This window comes from Limanda limanda, chromosome 21 (genome assembly GCF_963576545.1).
Source record: "Limanda limanda chromosome 21, fLimLim1.1, whole genome shotgun sequence".
NCBI classification, from domain to species: domain Eukaryota; kingdom Metazoa; phylum Chordata; class Actinopteri; order Pleuronectiformes; family Pleuronectidae; genus Limanda; species Limanda limanda.
In genome coordinates this window covers 7585337-7602714 of record NC_083656.1, presented here as the reverse complement: position 1 = coordinate 7602714, position 17378 = coordinate 7585337, and the positions used below count along the sequence as shown (strand labels likewise).

The following is a 17378-nucleotide window of genomic DNA, read 5'->3' as shown; positions in this document are numbered from 1 at the left end:
ATGGACTTGGAAATATTCAAAATGATTCCTTTTAAAGCTGTAAACTCAGTGAACAAGAGCATGGACAACCAAACTTGTTTTTTAAGTTATTCTGCCCTTTTGCGGAGGACAGTTGTTGCTCACTGTGTGTGAAGCGTTTGGGCCTCAGTGGTGTAAGAATGCATAAAGCTGCTGGAAAGAAGGTCAGCCGAGGCCGTGCAGTCCCTGGGGACTTGTGTTTAGCAGTCCTGGGATACTCTGTTGGTTTTTTGTTTTAAGTTACTATGGTGGAACATAGTAAACTCATACTGCACTGGCATGCTGGGTAGATATGCAGATGAGAACGACTTCTCCCTGAATGGTTGGTGTGCACTGACATTCAGCGTAGCCAAAGGGGTCGTGCACCCTTTGCTCAACCCACGGTGCTGCCCTTTCTGTTTGGGTAGCAGGCCGGGCTTTATGCAAAGTGTTGATGGGGACACTTAGGGCCCCCCCCACCTACACCCTATACACACACACACACACACACACACACACACACACTCACACATTAAAAGATCACCTCCACACATTATGAGTTTGTATGTGCTTTAGCAGAAGCTGTGGAGCGTGTGCTTGGTAACTAGGATGGATAATTTGAGCAAATGACAAATTATCTAACGGCGTTGTGTGAAGCCAGACACTTGAAGTCTTGACACACTGATCCCCACTGAGTTATGATGTTGATTTAGGGAGCGCACTTGTGTCCTTCATATACAAAAGTGCTGCAAAAATGTCTCTCCAACATTTATAGGGCTGGTAACAGTGAATAAGTCATCTGCCCTCCTTACCTTGTAAACACATATCTGAGCTATGTAATGTCTGTATGGATTCTAAGATGAATGTGTTTTTGCTTCGGCTGTTTTTGTTTCACTGGTGGTGCACTTCACGTTTGCCGGACACTGATCTTCCTCTGTAGAGCACGTCTCTTATCTACAGATCCCCAATCTGAATGCATCTGTTGTCACGCTGCCACAAATGTGTTTTCTCTCGCCGCGGAAGACGGAGAAGTCATTTTGTGTTGCAGCATAACGGACACAGGCCATTTTGTGTCAGAACGAATCAGTGGGATGATGAGCTCAGTGGATGGTCATGAGACGCCATGAGTCCAACTGATGCTCATTTGTGCACAGCCATAACGATGGCGATGATCGAAATGGTGACGTGACTCTTCCTCCGAGTCAAACGCTTGATCGCATCATTTTTTCCCCCTCTCCCGACTCCATAGAAGCATGTGAAGCCAGAGAGCTGGAACAGATGGAACGATTACAGTTTACTGATTTCATGCTGTCCTTTTAATCATTTTAATTCAGTGATTCCGTGCATGTGCTGTCCATTGACTTTCCACTCTGCTTGTTCTGCTTGCGTGTATGTATCTGCGTGTGTGCTAGACCCAGGCAGAGGCCCACTACAAAGGTCACAAACATGCTCGCAAGCTAAAGGCCTTGGAGACCCAGAGGAACCGGCACAAGAACGGACACGGTCCATCCACAGCGGCAAAAGACCGAGAGAGGGGAATGGTGGGAGGAGCAACGGTGCCAAGAGACCTCTCTCATATGAAAGACAAAAAAGGTTTAAATCCTAGTTTTTTGTTTTTAAATCACCCTCTCTCCATCCTGTGAGTAATTACTGGTAATTGAAGTGACATAAGCAATAAGGCTTGGTTGCTGTCACTCATCTGGCTAATTACCTGCTATTACCTGTCCTGCTATCATTGGCTCTGTCAGATACGTAATTACCCTCATCATGCAAGACGTTTTTAATGATGAGAAGCCTCAAAGCACTTAAGAATACAAATCTGGAGAATGCAGTGGGTTTTCTTTTCTCAGATGTTGGTTTTTGCTTGTAAATCATCAGTAGCTCAACACAACTTCCTCTGGCAGTTCCGTGCCCCTGTTGGAAGATTTGTTGTGACTTGGTCAGAGAGAGTAGAAAATTGTGTAAAAGAAGAGGTGGCAGCATGATGACCGGTAAAAACGGTTAAAGTTAAGATTATTGTTGGTCTGCTGTCACAGATTTAAGTGTCAGAACCAGGTTCCTGCAAAAATCCCCAATATTAAGCAAGGAAACTGCGTAAATATGAAGAATTCTAAACAGAGAAAAAATGTGGCCATCTTCCCTTTCCTTACTCCGTCGAACCTTATTGATCTCCTTCTCCCATGTTCTTTCAGCACCTATCAATTTCCCTCTAACAACATAATGATAAGCTTGTTACATTCGCCAGTTGCCATGGTTGTTGATTGATGGTGACAGAGGGAGCTTCAGAAGAGACAGCGAACCAACGACAGAGAGGCAGAGTGATGGAGGAAGATAAATTGAAATGGCACAGAAAAAGAGAAGAAACGGTCTGAATTATAGAGAGATGAAAGAGCAGAGAAGAAAAATAAGTTGATGAGGTTGAGAATTATAGAATGACAAGCTCAAATGAAAGACACGGAACATATTAAAAATGACAGGTCAGTTATATAGAATGACGATAGAAAAGCAGAGTGGGGAAATAATTTATGTTTTTGTTTTTGCATGAGTCGAGAATTTATTTTTTTTTCTCCCCTCTGGCTAAGCTTCCCAGCAGAAATAATTTTCAATTCATCTGGGCTTTATTTATACCCGTACAGGCTGTAGACTGTATATATTACAAGCCATTTATGTTACTGTCTGTCTGCCTGATAGAATAGATAGATAGATAGATAGATAGATAGATAGATAGATAGATAGATAGATAGATAGATAGATAGATAGATAGATAGATAGATAGATAGATAGATAGATAGATAGATAGATAGATAGATAGATAGATAGATAGATAGATAGATAGATAGATAGATAGATAGATAGATAGATAGATAGATAGATAGATAGATAGATAGATAGATAGATAGATAGATAGATAGATAGATAGATAGATAGATAGATAGATAGATAGATAGATAGATAGATAGATAGATAGATAGATAGATAGATAGATAGATAGATAGATAGATAGATAGATAGATAGATAGATAGATAGATAGATAGATAGATAGATAGATAGATAGATAGAGCCAAATATGGAATTGTCGTATAGCTTAACCTCTTTTTATCTCTCTGTCCTCAGGCCCAACCTTGTCTTCTCCACCTGCACAGCAGCAAACTGAAATCATCCTGGGTAGTTCACTGGCAGCCCCCCCTTCCTCTCCACCTGCAGCCGTGGATTGCTTGCTCCGCTCCCCTCAGGTCCCCCATCAGGTCCTCCCTCAGGTCTCCCCTGGCTCTCAGCTTTCTGATCTACCCTCAGTGACACCACCTGTGGAAGGGTGCAGCCCCGCCACCAGCTCCGCCCCACCCTCTGATCCTCAGGGAGGCTCCACGGGAGGTGCGGAGGAGGAGGAGGTGGTGAAGGTGGATGAGGCTAAGGAGGCCAAGAGCAACAAAAACCAACCTATCCATTGTCCTACGTGCAAAGTGACGGTCAATTCCAGCTCCCAGTTGGAAGCTCACTGTAGTGGTACGTACTACACAACACTTTATTCAGCGTTTAAACATTTTTTTTACCTATAACCAATTATCATTCTGTCATTTCCTCCTTCTCTCTGAATGGCTGAATCAGGCTCCAAGCACAAACAGATGCTGGACGGTCCGAACAGCAGCCAGTCACAACGCAGGGTCAAGATGACATCATCGCCCAGACCCACCAGCAGAATTAAGCAGCGGATGGGCAGCAAGACCCGAGCGGTGGTGTGCGTGTCCAGCCAGCCCTTTCACTGTGAACTGTGCCAGGTGTCTGTCAACTCCGAGACACAGCTGAAGCAGGTGTGTGGGTTGATCCAAATATAATTAATGTGACTAATTTTGCTGCTATTTAAACGGCCGACCACTGATAATTAAAGAGACAGGACGGTTACCCTTTGTGTTGCACATGGAGAAGTAATAGGTTCTTTGCTGTGTGAGTCAGATCTGTCCTGACCGAATCACTGCTCTGTCCCCTTTTAGCACATGAACAGCAGGAGACACAAAGAGCGTTTGGCTGGGAAGCCTGTCAAGACAAAGTTCAGCCCCTATAATAAACTACAGCCCAGTGCAATCTTAGCGGTAAGAATTTATCACACACATCACATTTGACTGTTTTTATTTCTTATATATTCTAAAAGGCCCTAAAACCACATACAAACAGTACATACACATATACTCAAGTTGATATACCCACTGTGTACGTAAGTTGCAGATAATGAAATGCTACTTCTCTTTTGAGTATTTTATTTAAATATGATCACATTTGTTTTTCTGTCCCAGTTTTGTAATAACGGTGATCAATGGCTAAAGACAAATATATAAAATAAATCTTTATATCAGACTGGATAGAAGCCGAAGTTGTTGAAAAATGTAACCTTGGTCCAAAAAATAAAAGCTGAAATATTACACAGCTAAATTCTGTCACTAATGTGAAAGTTTGCATTTTTATTTTTATACTAGTTCGAAGGATATTTATGACAAGAGAATTAATTGCATGTAAAATATGTGTCTACGGTGAAAAGGCCTTTGGAGTCTTTTGTGCAATTATAATAAATCTCTTGTCTTGTGTGTCAGACTAAACTGGCCCTGCAGAAGCATCTCTGTAAGGCCCTGCCAGCCGGTTTCCTGACCAGCCCCCTCAATCCAGCTGCCTTTTGCACCATGGCGCACGGACCCTTGGCACTACGCCTACCGCCAACCATCTTCCAGGGTCCCCTGATCAGCCCCACGCTCTTCAGGCCTGCCCCAGGCCCTTTCAGGGCCACTCATGCACCCATAATGTTCTCTCCTTACTAGCATTGAGCCAAAGGCCAGAGGACCCGACCGTGCCAAAGCTGGACCAGGCAGGGGACCCCCCCCCCCCCCCGAGTGACAACAGGACACTATGCAGCGACAGCGAGGGCAACATGTCAGCATGTTAAGTTTGGCTGGTTATGGACATGGGAACAGTATGCCACAATCCCCTGGTGTGGGTTGAGATATCAGCACTGACTGACCAGTGTCTTGTCTTCTTAAAAATGGACGGACCATCACTCAGCTATTTCCTCTCGACAAGCTGTTGAGTGCATGTTCCCCCAGGGTTAGGGGAACATGGAAGCCATAATGACAAGCATCCTTTTATTTATAAGAATATAATAGACAGATAAACTAGGCTGTGTTTATGTTACTAAATGTTTGTTGCCAAATTTCTTTAATTCTGAGATCTTTCTAGTCAAACGTACAATCATGTACAATATTTCATCTTTGCCTTTATGAACATATCTAAATTATGTCCCATGGAACTGGCTACTTCCACAGAACACCCTCCACCGATAGTCATATATATTATTTGCTTTAATAAATATATACATTCTTCTTTTCTCACTTGCTCTCTGTGTTATGAGATGACAATCAACCACCACCATGATAATGATGCCAAGAATGCTTGCTTTATGGAAACCCACTACATGTAACGCATACAATGAGATGCTTTAATGTTTAAAGTTATTTAAAGTTTGAAACTTGATTTTGTTCGACATGAGGCATTATGAATAGCTCTTCAGGGGATGGTTATATGAATACGAATTTGCAACAGCTTGAGGTTGTTTGTGCAATATGGAGAGATGAGCTGTTATCCAGAGTGTAATGAAAAAGAATTAACCACATTTTAAATGTGTCTGACAATATTTATCATGTCTTTTTTTTGTTGTATAAAGTTGTATTTAAAAACTGTTCTTTAATTTTTCTCTCTCCCACCTGGTTGTGCTGAATCATCATAAGCAATATGTATTTTTGATGTGTCCCCTGACTAGTGTAAAATCCATGACAAGTGTAACTGCATTAATTGCAATAATGTAAATTATTATGTGTTAAAATGTCAGTACTGTATTCGATGAAAATGTATAAATAGTACTTTTTTTTACACAGTTGTGATAGTTTATTTTCTTATGAAGGCATGAATATCTTTATATGATTCTAGTTGTATTGTGCATCATTGAATAGAACTTAATTTATAAATATATTTTTGGACAAGAATATATGAAGAACTTTAATTCAGGCAATAACTTATATTGTATGGTCATATTTTATTATAGATTACACGAAGGTCACTGACAATGATTTAAATTCATTAATTTTGAGAAAATCTAAATATTTTGGATCAGCTTGTACTTACTTACGTATAAACGTAAAGCCTCTGAAATGCTGATAACCACCTACTGACACACAACAAAAGTCATTGCTGATGTGTTCCTCACACAGGAGCATATCCCATATTGTATAGTGCTCTAGTGCCCTCTACTGATACTCATCAAAATGTGAACAGTATTAGTTGTGGCTCAGTTTGACAATCAATCAATGGCCATTTATAAAATAGATATTCGAACATATTTATTATTAATGCAAAACCCCTGCTTAGAATCATATTCATTTTTCTTGATAGACCTAATATTTTGGGATAGTTCATGTTAATGTCAAACAGTTTATTGATTTTTTTTATGTTTATGATGGCATACTTTTAGACGTGAAGAGCTGTAAATAAAAATAATGATAAAAAAACCAAAATTAAATTATTGAAACCAAAATATGAATTTGTATCATGGACATTAGTTGTATGACAAATTAGCCACTGCATGACCAAACGTTTTAAAAAAAAATTCAAAGGCTTTTGCATGATTAGATTTTTTTTATTAAAACTGTTTGGATTAAAAACACTTGTTTTGTCTAACTCACACACAAGCACATAATCTCCTGTGGGGGGTGGGGGGGTGGGGCAGCAACAGGCTTGCGTAGGTAAGTCCCTGTGAAGACCAGCATCATTTACCCCTGAACCAGCGCGGAGAAATGCGCTCCCTGGGCCGCAGGGATGAGCCAGCCCCACGCCACTACGCTGCCATGGGTGGAACCAGGACACCAGTGGACACAGGAGCTGGGTCCGAACTCATGGGTAAGTTTGGCAGGCTGTCGTGTTGGCAGGACTTCAACCACCTATTCATTGCACAATATCTAATAGTATGTAAATCTAAAAACAAAAATGACCCATAACCATTTCAAATTTTAAAAAAATACAAAAAATACAAAAAATTAAATAAAAAAAATTAAATTAAATAAAAAAATTAAATTAAATTAAATTTTGAAAAAAAATTTTTAAAAACTGCACGCGCACATCCTGCGCAGAAGCCTATTGCGCACATCATGCGCAGAAACCCATTGCGCACATCCTGCGCAGAAACCAATTGCGCACAACCTGCGCAGAGGCCCATGGCCCACATCCTGTGCAGAAGCCCATTGCGCACATCCTGCGCAGAAACCCATTGCGCACATCCTGCGCAGAAACCAATAGCGCACAACCTGCGCAAGTCCATGCCCAACATACTATATTGCCATCTTTCTGCAGCAGGAACCTGAGAAACGAGAATGCATAACACATCAGAATAATTTCTTAGGTTTCCATGGCTGTGACCAAACAGCTGCACTCCAGCTGTTGTCCTGACTGAGCTTTGCTAATGAAAGAATACTGCATAGTCACATGCAGTATGCGTTGAGAGCACAGCATCCTGGTTTAAATGTTACTATCAACACATCTCCTTTGGTACTCTGTGTGCAACAAGCATACTGTGTCAGGGTGAAAATTAATTACACATGCAGTGTAATTAATCTTTTATTATTATAATTTTGTACTAACAGGAGATAACTTACGTCAAAGTCATATGCATGATGGGTACCCAGTTGAAGCGATGGTGGATACTTGTGTATTCAAACAAATGAGATGTTAAAAGACCTACCTCAAACATAAGTAACCCTCAAGTAGATAAACTACAGATCTATTAGAAGAATTTAGATAAACCATTAATATTAGAAGAAGAAAATGTCCTTCTCAAACTTCTCTGTTTACACCTTAATCATAATATAGCTTAAAAACCCAAAGCAAATAATTAAATCATTTCAACATGCATCAGTAGACATTCAATTATCTGAAATAATTTTAATAAAACATGCACTTGTCAAAGTGTAGGGGTGCTATATGTCTTGAAAAACAGCTTCGGATTCCTATCACTTGTGCACAACTTTCTGGAGGCCAAGTATGAATCACGAAATGTGAGAATGGATTTAAAAAAAAGAACTGTACTTGCATAACAGTGTATTGTATATAGGTGCATCCTTGTCAGCTGTATAGCCAGTTACAGTTTTTAAGTGCACCCCAAAGAATGTTTGTATTAAACTATGAAATGGTCTCAATCTCCTTATTCGCCTTCCTTCAAGGTTTCTCCTCCCTCTCCCTCTCTCCCTCTCCCTCTCTCAGCAGCAAAATGACAGGCTGGAGGCGGGATCACATCAGATACCATGCAGCGAATTCAGCCAGAGCAGCAATCCAAGTTGCAAACAGAACCTGTCCCGTTGGGTGTCGGAGGTCAGCCATGGCGAGTTGACTGGCATATGCCGTTCCACTCGACGCCGCTGGATGCACAAAAAGAGAAAAACAAACCTTGACAACATCAACCTCACAACAGTTCCGCATAGCAGCCTGATGCCCTATTTTTTTTATTCATTTTATTTAATTTAATTTAATTTAATTTTTTGTTTTTTAATTTAATTTAATAGTTTCACGCCCCTTGAAAATTCCTCCAGAATACGTACATTTTAACCACTTTCTAATTTTCTGCACATTTTGGTAAGAATTTGAGCATGTTAAAGCCCTCAAAAAGCCAGTTAATTTGCCTGAAAAAGAATAATAATAATCTTTACAATTTCAATAGGGCCTCACTGTCTTTGAATCCCTGTCAGTGCTCCGGCCCTAAATATTGGGTTTAGTGTTTGGCTAACATTAATTCATTAACTGAAAAAATAAAAGCATTTACTGATTTATAAAAAAGAACCACATTTATAAACAAATGTTAAAAGAATTAATATAAAAGAAAAAAGGAAAATATATGCTTTAGACGTGTGTGTGTGTGTATGTATGTGTGTTTACTATATTCTTTATTGAATCATTTTACAGTGCCCTAGTTTATTATGACCTCTAAATAAATAGATAAATTAATTAATAGATAAATAAATAAATTGTCTTCCGGAAGTGACGTGCGTTCCTGTTCGTCCTCTCCAGCAGAAATGGCAGCTGTTGACATCGACATGCCGGTAGATCCGGAGCCTCAGATCCGTAACCAGGATGAGCTGGATCGGTAAATACACGACTTCCTTTGTGTTTGATTGTGTTGTTTGTGTAAACAGAAAATAACCCGAGTGAATCCGACCTCTGGCTCCCGGACGAGCCTCGGAAACCACCGCGCGGTCGGTCAGCCCCGGGACCAGCTAACGATGCTAGCATGCCGGGGTTCAACCAACGGGGGCAGCGTGTTTCACCGAATCTAAATCCCGATTGTGTCTGTTTCTATAAACCACAGACGACGTCTTTACCCGAGGAAATGAACGCAGCACGTCTGTGAAACTATAAATCATCGAAATTGTCTGTTATTGTTGTTGTTTGCTAGCGCCTCAAAGGACACGTTAGCCACGACACATGTTTAGCCACATACATCCTAAAAACATCATATTATTTGGTTATTTAACCTGTTTGTGTGGACGTGTTTTAAACCTACACGTTACAGACGAGACAATAAAGCATTAATCCGGTTCCCTGCTGGACATTTCCGCCGTCGGTGATTTTCCGCCTTCCAGAATATTCTACAGCAGATCGTCAGCTAGCTCTAGCTAGCTAGCACCGAGCTAGCCTTCGGTACTCCCCTCTAAGATAAAGTCGCAGCGATTATATAACTTTGTATTTTGCCCCCAACATCTACAACAGGCTCAAAATGTAAAAAAGAACATTACCCGATTCAATGTAGATTTCAGTATTACAAACCAAATTGGGATTATAGTCTGGCTATTTAAGCTAGCGAGTGTTTCTTTCAGTTTCCGGTGAGATGTCCAAGCTTTCATTTCACTGTAAATGTGAAGTGACCACTTGGTTTCAGATTTTCAATATGACAATTACACGTTTAATCACACTGACAAAATCCAACCACAAACGATGTCATCAGCAATACTAGTGAGAATTTAATTCATTTTAAATATGCAAAATGTATGGATCAGAATTTCTATACATAGCTTGTTTGTGGCTTCCTTTCACATAAATTTTGCCACAAATATTTACAGCTGCTCTGCTCATATCATTTCTTAAAAAGATCTAAATGATAAAATAAATGTTGTGGGACATTCTTGCACAAAGTGCTTTGTTCAGGTGTTCGCTGCTGAAACAAACTAAGGTACCTGGGTGATGTAGATTCCACTGTTGTAGCCGATTCACAATTCTGTAGATGTACTGAGGTGTTTGCAGAGTCTGAGCAGGGAACTCATGATGACACTGTTTCTCCTATTCTCCTATTATCCCTCAGGGTCAGCAATGATGTACAGTGAGTAGTTTCATGTGACGTCAAGTCCAACATGCTCTGTAGTGCTCTTCGCTTTACTTTTTACAATTATTGGTGTTTTTAATAAAACCCAGAAAAGCAGGCACTACACAGATTTAAATTAATGCAGATTTTGACTAAACAACACCTTTAATCTTTATAAAAGTACAACACAGTTTTTCAAGTGAACATTCACCATTTTAGCGTTATGTCCCTTTTGTAACACAGCAGGGGGCTGCACAAATAACCTGCGTCTAAGTTGTGAGTGAATTCTACTTTAATAACATGTAGATGTATTGATAATAAAGCTTTTATCTCATTTTCAATAATTTTGTTTTACTTGTGTATTTTTACAAAGGTAATATCAATACCACTGAATCACGACCTTGAATTAATGCAGTCTATCTACTGACCACTATGCCGATGGAGGGGTTCGTGCAGTGTTTGAGTCCACAAAACACTTCTAGAGTTTCAGGGGTGAACAGCGTTGGAGCATAGAATCCGATACAATTGAAGTCAATGGTGTACTTTTCTTCAGGCGTAATAAAAAAGAAAGAAAAAAATAACATGCCTCCACACTGCTCTTGTGGTGTCATCCAAGTGTCCAGAAGCCTCGAAGTTCATATTCGACTCGAAAGGAGGTAATTTACACCGTGTTCTTAGCCTAACAGTCCACTGGAAGTGGCTAAGCTAGCAGATGTTAGCACGTCCAAGGTGAACACACCTCATAGGAGGATATCAGTGGACTTTAAGGCTAAAAATACAGTGTAAATGAACTTGCTTCAAGTCAAATATGAATGTTGGGACTTGTTACGTTTTATTCTGTCTGAAGAAGAGGTCACCATTGACTTCAATTGTATCGGATTCTGCTCAAACAAAGTTGACCCCTGAGACTCCAGTAGTGTTTTGTAGAGTCAAACACTTCATCCACACCCCCCCAATCTGCATGGTGGTGAAGGCATTTACATTTTTCGGTGAACTATCCCTTTTAATGTTATTAAGTGTAGCTGCATTGTCACAAAATTTGTGTGATTACTTTTGCATTTGTTATGGTCCTGGACCCCCCCCCCCCCTTCAAACACGGACTCCTAGCTGGAACCTTACTCAAAACTGTTTTGCATATTGCAGCACATTTTTGCCAATATGCAATTCTGTTGAATTGTCTTCTCCTGCTGCAAGCCTCAGTAAGTGATGTTATATCAGCTGAAGGAAAACACCCACTGTGATGTCTCTGGTTGGTGTAGCCCGTCTTAAAATGATTTACCCACACAGAACGGCAGAGCAGTAGCTTCCTCCTTGTGTGAATCAGCAGTGACCCTTTAGCACTTGGCATGTCTGACAGGACTTCAGCAGGCGAACCTCACTGCTATGTTTAGTACTGGAACTATCAGCACTGTGTGTACCCTGCTCTTCTGTCCCAGTTCCAGGTATAACACCCTGGCGAGTCCTGTCAGCCAATCTCACACTCTCGAGTCCCATCAAGAAATCCCTACATGGATAGAAATGTAAAATTGACCGGTTTCTTGCAGAATATTTTGTCTTCTTTTATATGCTTTGTTTTATCTTTTGTAAAGTACTGGCTTCATCTTTTCTTTCTCTACTCTCTCCAGGGAGGCTGAAGGATTCAAGGAGCAAGGGAATGCTCTCTACAGCAATAAAGATTACTCTGAGGCTTTCAACTATTACACTAAGGCCATCGGTGAGTTAACCACTCTTTATGGCTGGAAAGGAGTATTTGTTTTTGGGATTTGGTGTCGGACTGGAATAACTCATGTACATCTACTTGCAGCCTTATGTATGTTATTGTACACAGCGCCCGCTGAATAGTTCAAGAGGAAATTGTCTGATTTACTTTATTAGTTCATCTCCTAACAAATTTCCATTAGGATTTGACTCATTAACCCCATTTTAATGCTTTTCCCAGCATACGTGAGGTATTGGATATACACAAGGAAATATCCCTGTATTATTGTTTTTATTCAAGAATTTCTATCCACATCTCAGTTTGCCTGTGTGACATGGATTTCTTTTTTGTTTTATCTTAAGATACTTGCCCCAAAAATGCAAGTTATTATGGCAACAGGGCAGCCACCCTCATGATGCTTAGTCGCTTTCGAGAGGCCCTTGAAGATTCCCAGCAGGCTGTGCGGCTGGATGAATGTTTCATGAAGGTCAGTTTGAACAGGCTTTCAAATCAAGAGTTTTTTTCCCCTTAAACAATCTTTACATTAAAGAAATTTTCCCTTTTGGTTTCACAGGGTCATCTACGTGAGGGTAAGTGCCACATGTCTTTGGGAAATGCCATGGCAGCCAGTCGCTGCTTTCAGAAGGTTCTGGAACTTGAGCCCAGCAACAGAGAGGCCCAGCAGGAGGTGGGTGATCACCTGACTTTATAAATATTTGACTTAAACACCATGCACTTGTCTCTGAGTATAATTTGCATGATTCATTGTTTCTCATTAAAAGTGTTACACGTTGGTACCCTGTCATAGTCGGATTTGTTCACTGCAGTTTCACAATGTTTCCTAATGATCCAAATGTTTTTTTTACACTTCTTATAATAACAGGATTGATCTCATATGTAGTGATTTAAGCTGCTGCTTCATTATAGGGCTCACACACCCACACACTTGCACTTAAATGTTCTTCTTAGGGATACACTGACTGCATCCACAAGATGACATTTTTTTTCTTGTCTTTATTTTGTCTTTTTTTAGAACAAGAATTCTGCGACTCTGTTGGACTATGAGCGGATGGCAGAATTTGGCTTTGACAAGCGGGATTTCAGAAAGGTACTTTACAGTTCTTTTCTGCAAATTCTCGAAAGGATACTTCCATGTCTCAGCTCATCTTAGGGTCTATCACTGTTAGTCGAACAATCACTTTCATACTGAAACACCAACAAGAGCTTATTTGACTGAAAAGGCTTCAGTATTTGCATTTCTCTTCATGTAATGATGTAGCGTAATGGGTATAGTAACTCTTGTGCTCTTGTCCTGGTCCAGGTGGTGTACTGTATGGATCGGGCCTTAGCCATGGCTTCTGCCTGCCACCGCTTTAAAATCCTCAAGGCCGAGTGTCTGGCTCTGCTGGGACGCTATCCAGAAGCTCAGTCTGTAGCAAGGTAGGAATACTTGAGCTTTTATAATGAAGTAACTGGTGTTGGGGTCATTATTTTACAGGTTCTGCTTAAGTAGCTTACCGACTATAATGGTGGATTTGATTCCTCAAATTTCTTTTACAGTGATATCCTGCGAATGGATTCCACAAACGCAGACGCACTGTACGTCCGAGGCCTGTGTCTCTACTATGAGGACTGCATTGACAAAGCTGTTCAGTTCTTCGTCCAGGCTCTGCGCATGGCACCTGATCATGAAAAGGCCCGACTAGCCTGCAGGGTAGGATTGTCATTTTGTGTTATTGATTAAGGTTTGTAATGAGAAACAAGGATTTGCATAGACATTATAAAGGTGTTTTGAAATCTCTAATGGAAAATACGCCGTGTGTTGCCAAGGTTATCAGTTGCTGTAGGTTTGAAAGACATTGTTATCAATTTTAATTAAAGGAACCCTGATGAGTTTCTGACCACTAATGGTGCATATGTAAATGTTTATAAGTAACACTTGGACTTGTTCTCTTCCTAAATAAGAATGCCAAAGCCTTAAAAGCCAAGAAGGACGAGGGCAATCTGGCGTTCAAGAACTGCAGCTATGACTCTGCCTACCAACTGTACACTGAGGCCCTGACGATAGATCCCAACAACATCAAGACTAACGCTAAACTGTACTGCAATAGAGCCATGGCAGGAGCAAAGGTAAAAGGCAACACGTCTACATAAGTCTAATACGCCATTGAACTGGATCAATAATACTGATCGCTTACTTAAAAATGACTCCGATCTGTCATTAATTCTTGCTCGTCAACAGCTGAAGAAACCAAAACAAGCCATTGATGACTGCTCCAGTGCGATCAAACTCGATGACTCTTACATCAAGGCCTACTTAAGAAGAGCACAGTGGTAAGTCAAAATGAGAATGTTCTGCAAATGTTGTGTTCTGTTGTTCAGGGTTGGGCAGTTTTTGAGTGAATTTATGTGACTTGTAGTTACACGGACACTGAGCAGTTTGAAGAGGCTGTACGGGACTATGAAAAAGTTTACCAGACAGAAAAAACTGCAGGTACGCCGGTGATTCAGTTGTCTCATTTTTATGTGGCTGCTCACACGTACACATACTTACATGGCCTGTTTTGTCTTTTATTGCTGTAGATCACAAGCATCTGCTGAAAACGGCACAGCTGCAGCTGAAGAAGAGTAAAAGGAAAGATTATTACAAGGTGCTGGGGGTGGGCAAGAATGCCACAGATGATGAGATCAAAAAAGGCTATCGTAAACGCGCCCTCATGCACCACCCAGGTAGACCTATTTCTTTTTCCACACAGAATACCAGTTTTTGAGAATATTCAATGGGTAAATATCTGTATCGTCTCATCATTTTGCAGACCGACACAGTGCAGCTTCTATAGAAGTGCAGAAAGAGGAGGAGAAGAAATTTAAGGAGGTGGGCGAAGCCTTCACTGTGCTCTCAGACCCGAAGAAGAAGGGCCGCTATGACAATGGACACGACCTGGATGATGACAACGGAATGGACCATGGAGGTAAATTTACGTTCAACCTACAGGATTGCTGAGTAAAACATCTTTGGATTCATAACAAGTTTCACAGCCTTCAAACTGGAGACAGTGAAACAAAAATGTACACGTAGTAAGATACATGAAGGTGTTATAGTTATGTTTATTATTGAAGAGCATATCAAAGTCACAAAGTGCCATTAATTATGAATAATGAGATTGAGCAGAATGAATGAGCAAATCATCAAAAGATATAGTGAGCTTGCATCCAAACATTAAAAAAGGTGAAATCCCTCGTCTAAGCAACATACAATCTTCACCACTCTAAATCTTAGAAAATTAAGAAAAAAATGTTTTTGGCAACTACTATAAAAAGCTACCACCACTCTTATTTTAGTTGAGAGATTTTGGGCACACATTTTCTATTTTCTATTTCCTGAAGATGGCGATCATCAGTTAATCACTGCTTTGCTTTCTCTTCAGATTTTGATGCGAACAACATCTTCAGGGCTTTCTTTGGTGGACAAGGTGGAGGATATAGTTTTGATTCCAGTCCAGGTTAGTTTGTTTCTTATCGGTTTTTACATCTTAAGGTTTTTGGAACATGGGAGAAATAATCTGAGAAGGTTCATCATATAAACTAAATAACTAACCCTCCCCCCCTTTTTTTTCTGTAGACACTGGACCTGGAAACTTCTTTTTCCAGTTTGGCTAAAGTGAAGATGTGGGAAACTGCTGTTCTGCTGAGGACAAAATCAAGTTGGGCCCACTGTCCCCTTGTGACGCTCTTACTCCTGAGTGTCTAGAAAAATCTCACAACTATTCTTTCTCTGAAGAGATCTCTGATTATTGCATTCTCTTAATTTACCCCTTACATTGACGCTAACAATCATCGGAAGGGAAACCCCTGAGACTTTAGATGTGAATTAACAATGAAGATAAAGAGGTTTTGATCAGCTGATTCAGAGCATGTTGGTATTGCCAAAATCATATTAAATGAAATGTAGTCTTGCAAAACTGCCTCGACTTTCTTAAAGGTGATAAGTAACGAGGAATGCTTTAGAAATATTAGCGTCATGGTTGAACATTTCTTTTAGAGAACATGATAAACATTTTTAAGTTTCCACTGGGTCATCCGGTATCCATTGAGCAAGTCAATGTATTGGAGGAGTTCAATATCAAAACTGACCTCAGGATAGTCTGTTGAGGACAACGCTGAACTCTTGGAATGTGTGTCCAGGTTTTATTGGCTCATCTGCCAAATATAGAATCGACTTGCTGGGTTATTTTCCCTTCACCTCTCCTTCACTTTGCATTGTATATTTGACTTGAATGTAAAGCTGTTTTTGTCCATTCATATTTTTTTCTCTTCAGTCTTCCCCAGTCTATTTATATTTATTGTACTGTGTATCTTAAAATGTATGCAGCAGGATGCCATCGTCTTCCTCCTTTTGTAAGAGACGTCATTTGTAAATGTTTTCTGCATCATTGTCGTCACTAACAGATTGTGCAAGTTGTGTTACTTTTTTTATTTTTTCCCCCTGAATCGGGCCAAAAATTTCGCATCCACACACCTTCTGTTGAAAGCACCAGTCGCATCTGTTCGACTGTTTCATTCAAATTCAAGTGGTGCCTTACCAAAATGAGCAGATCAGTCAGTGACACCATCAGAAGCAGTAGAGCAGGCCCCTGTTTTATTTGCAAATAACAACAGTCCCTTTCAGGCCGTTTTTTTGTGCTCTTCAATAGGAAACCCCTTCTTTTGTCTGGCTAGTAAATTGATTTTTACCTGTAAATTCTTCATCCTGACAAACATGAGGTGCGATACGTTTCCTGTTGCCATCGCCGTCACACCCAGCCGTCATTCACCCAAACTCGTCATGCACGTTCAGCCAGTGCAGCACTTCCCCTACTCGTTCCACCTGTTCAAAGGGACGCTGATAGTACGTTGGAAGCTTCTTGTTATTTCGTCTGTGTATCATTTTAAAACAACTTGTCACAGTATTAACAAGACATGCTTTTCTTATAATGTAAATAAAGGCTTGTCTTTTACCGTAGTGTTTGACTTTTCTCTTAAAAATGTATCTCTTTCAGTTACCAGATGTGCGACGTAGCTATTTGAGTTGTGTGTGTGTATACTGAAAAATGTACAATCTACATAAGTGTTTCTAGTGTATTCTTTGTTACTTCACTCTGAGGAAGACAACTTATGAGTTACTTTATAGATTTTATATACAAAACATCTGATGCATTGTTTTTTTAGAATAAACTACCCAAGAGTAAATAATGTAAAGTAGTATAAGTTTGAATCTAATTGACCAATAATACAATATTAAATGACATCTACTTGTAACTGAG

General features: G+C 40.2%; 2 protein-coding genes across 2 annotated transcripts in view; both read left to right on the top strand.

Moving 5' to 3' along the window:
* LOC133028329 (zinc finger protein 385C-like) overlaps positions 1-4803 on the top strand; it is a 30951-nt gene extending 26148 nt beyond the window's left edge. The window contains exons 4-8 of the mRNA XM_061095525.1: positions 1410-1590; positions 3113-3502; positions 3605-3807; positions 3988-4086; positions 4582-4803. Coding sequence (XP_060951508.1) covers positions 1410-1590; positions 3113-3502; positions 3605-3807; positions 3988-4086; positions 4582-4803 — 1095 coding nt within the window. The remainder of the gene's footprint in view (positions 1-1409; positions 1591-3112; positions 3503-3604; positions 3808-3987; positions 4087-4581) is intronic.
* Positions 4804-9083: 4280 nt separating this feature from the next.
* Positions 9084-17077, top strand: LOC133027717 (dnaJ homolog subfamily C member 7-like). Its single transcript, XM_061094803.1, has 14 exons — positions 9084-9164; positions 12002-12090; positions 12438-12562; positions 12650-12763; positions 13109-13183; positions 13397-13515; positions 13636-13789; positions 14041-14205; positions 14318-14409; positions 14496-14569; positions 14659-14805; positions 14892-15047; positions 15504-15578; positions 15698-17077. The coding sequence occupies exons 1-14, from the start codon at positions 9094-9096 to the stop codon at positions 15733-15735; spliced, it is 1494 nt and encodes a 497-aa protein (XP_060950786.1). The 5' UTR covers positions 9084-9093; the 3' UTR covers positions 15736-17077.
* The last annotated feature ends 301 nt before the right edge of the window (positions 17078-17378 follow it).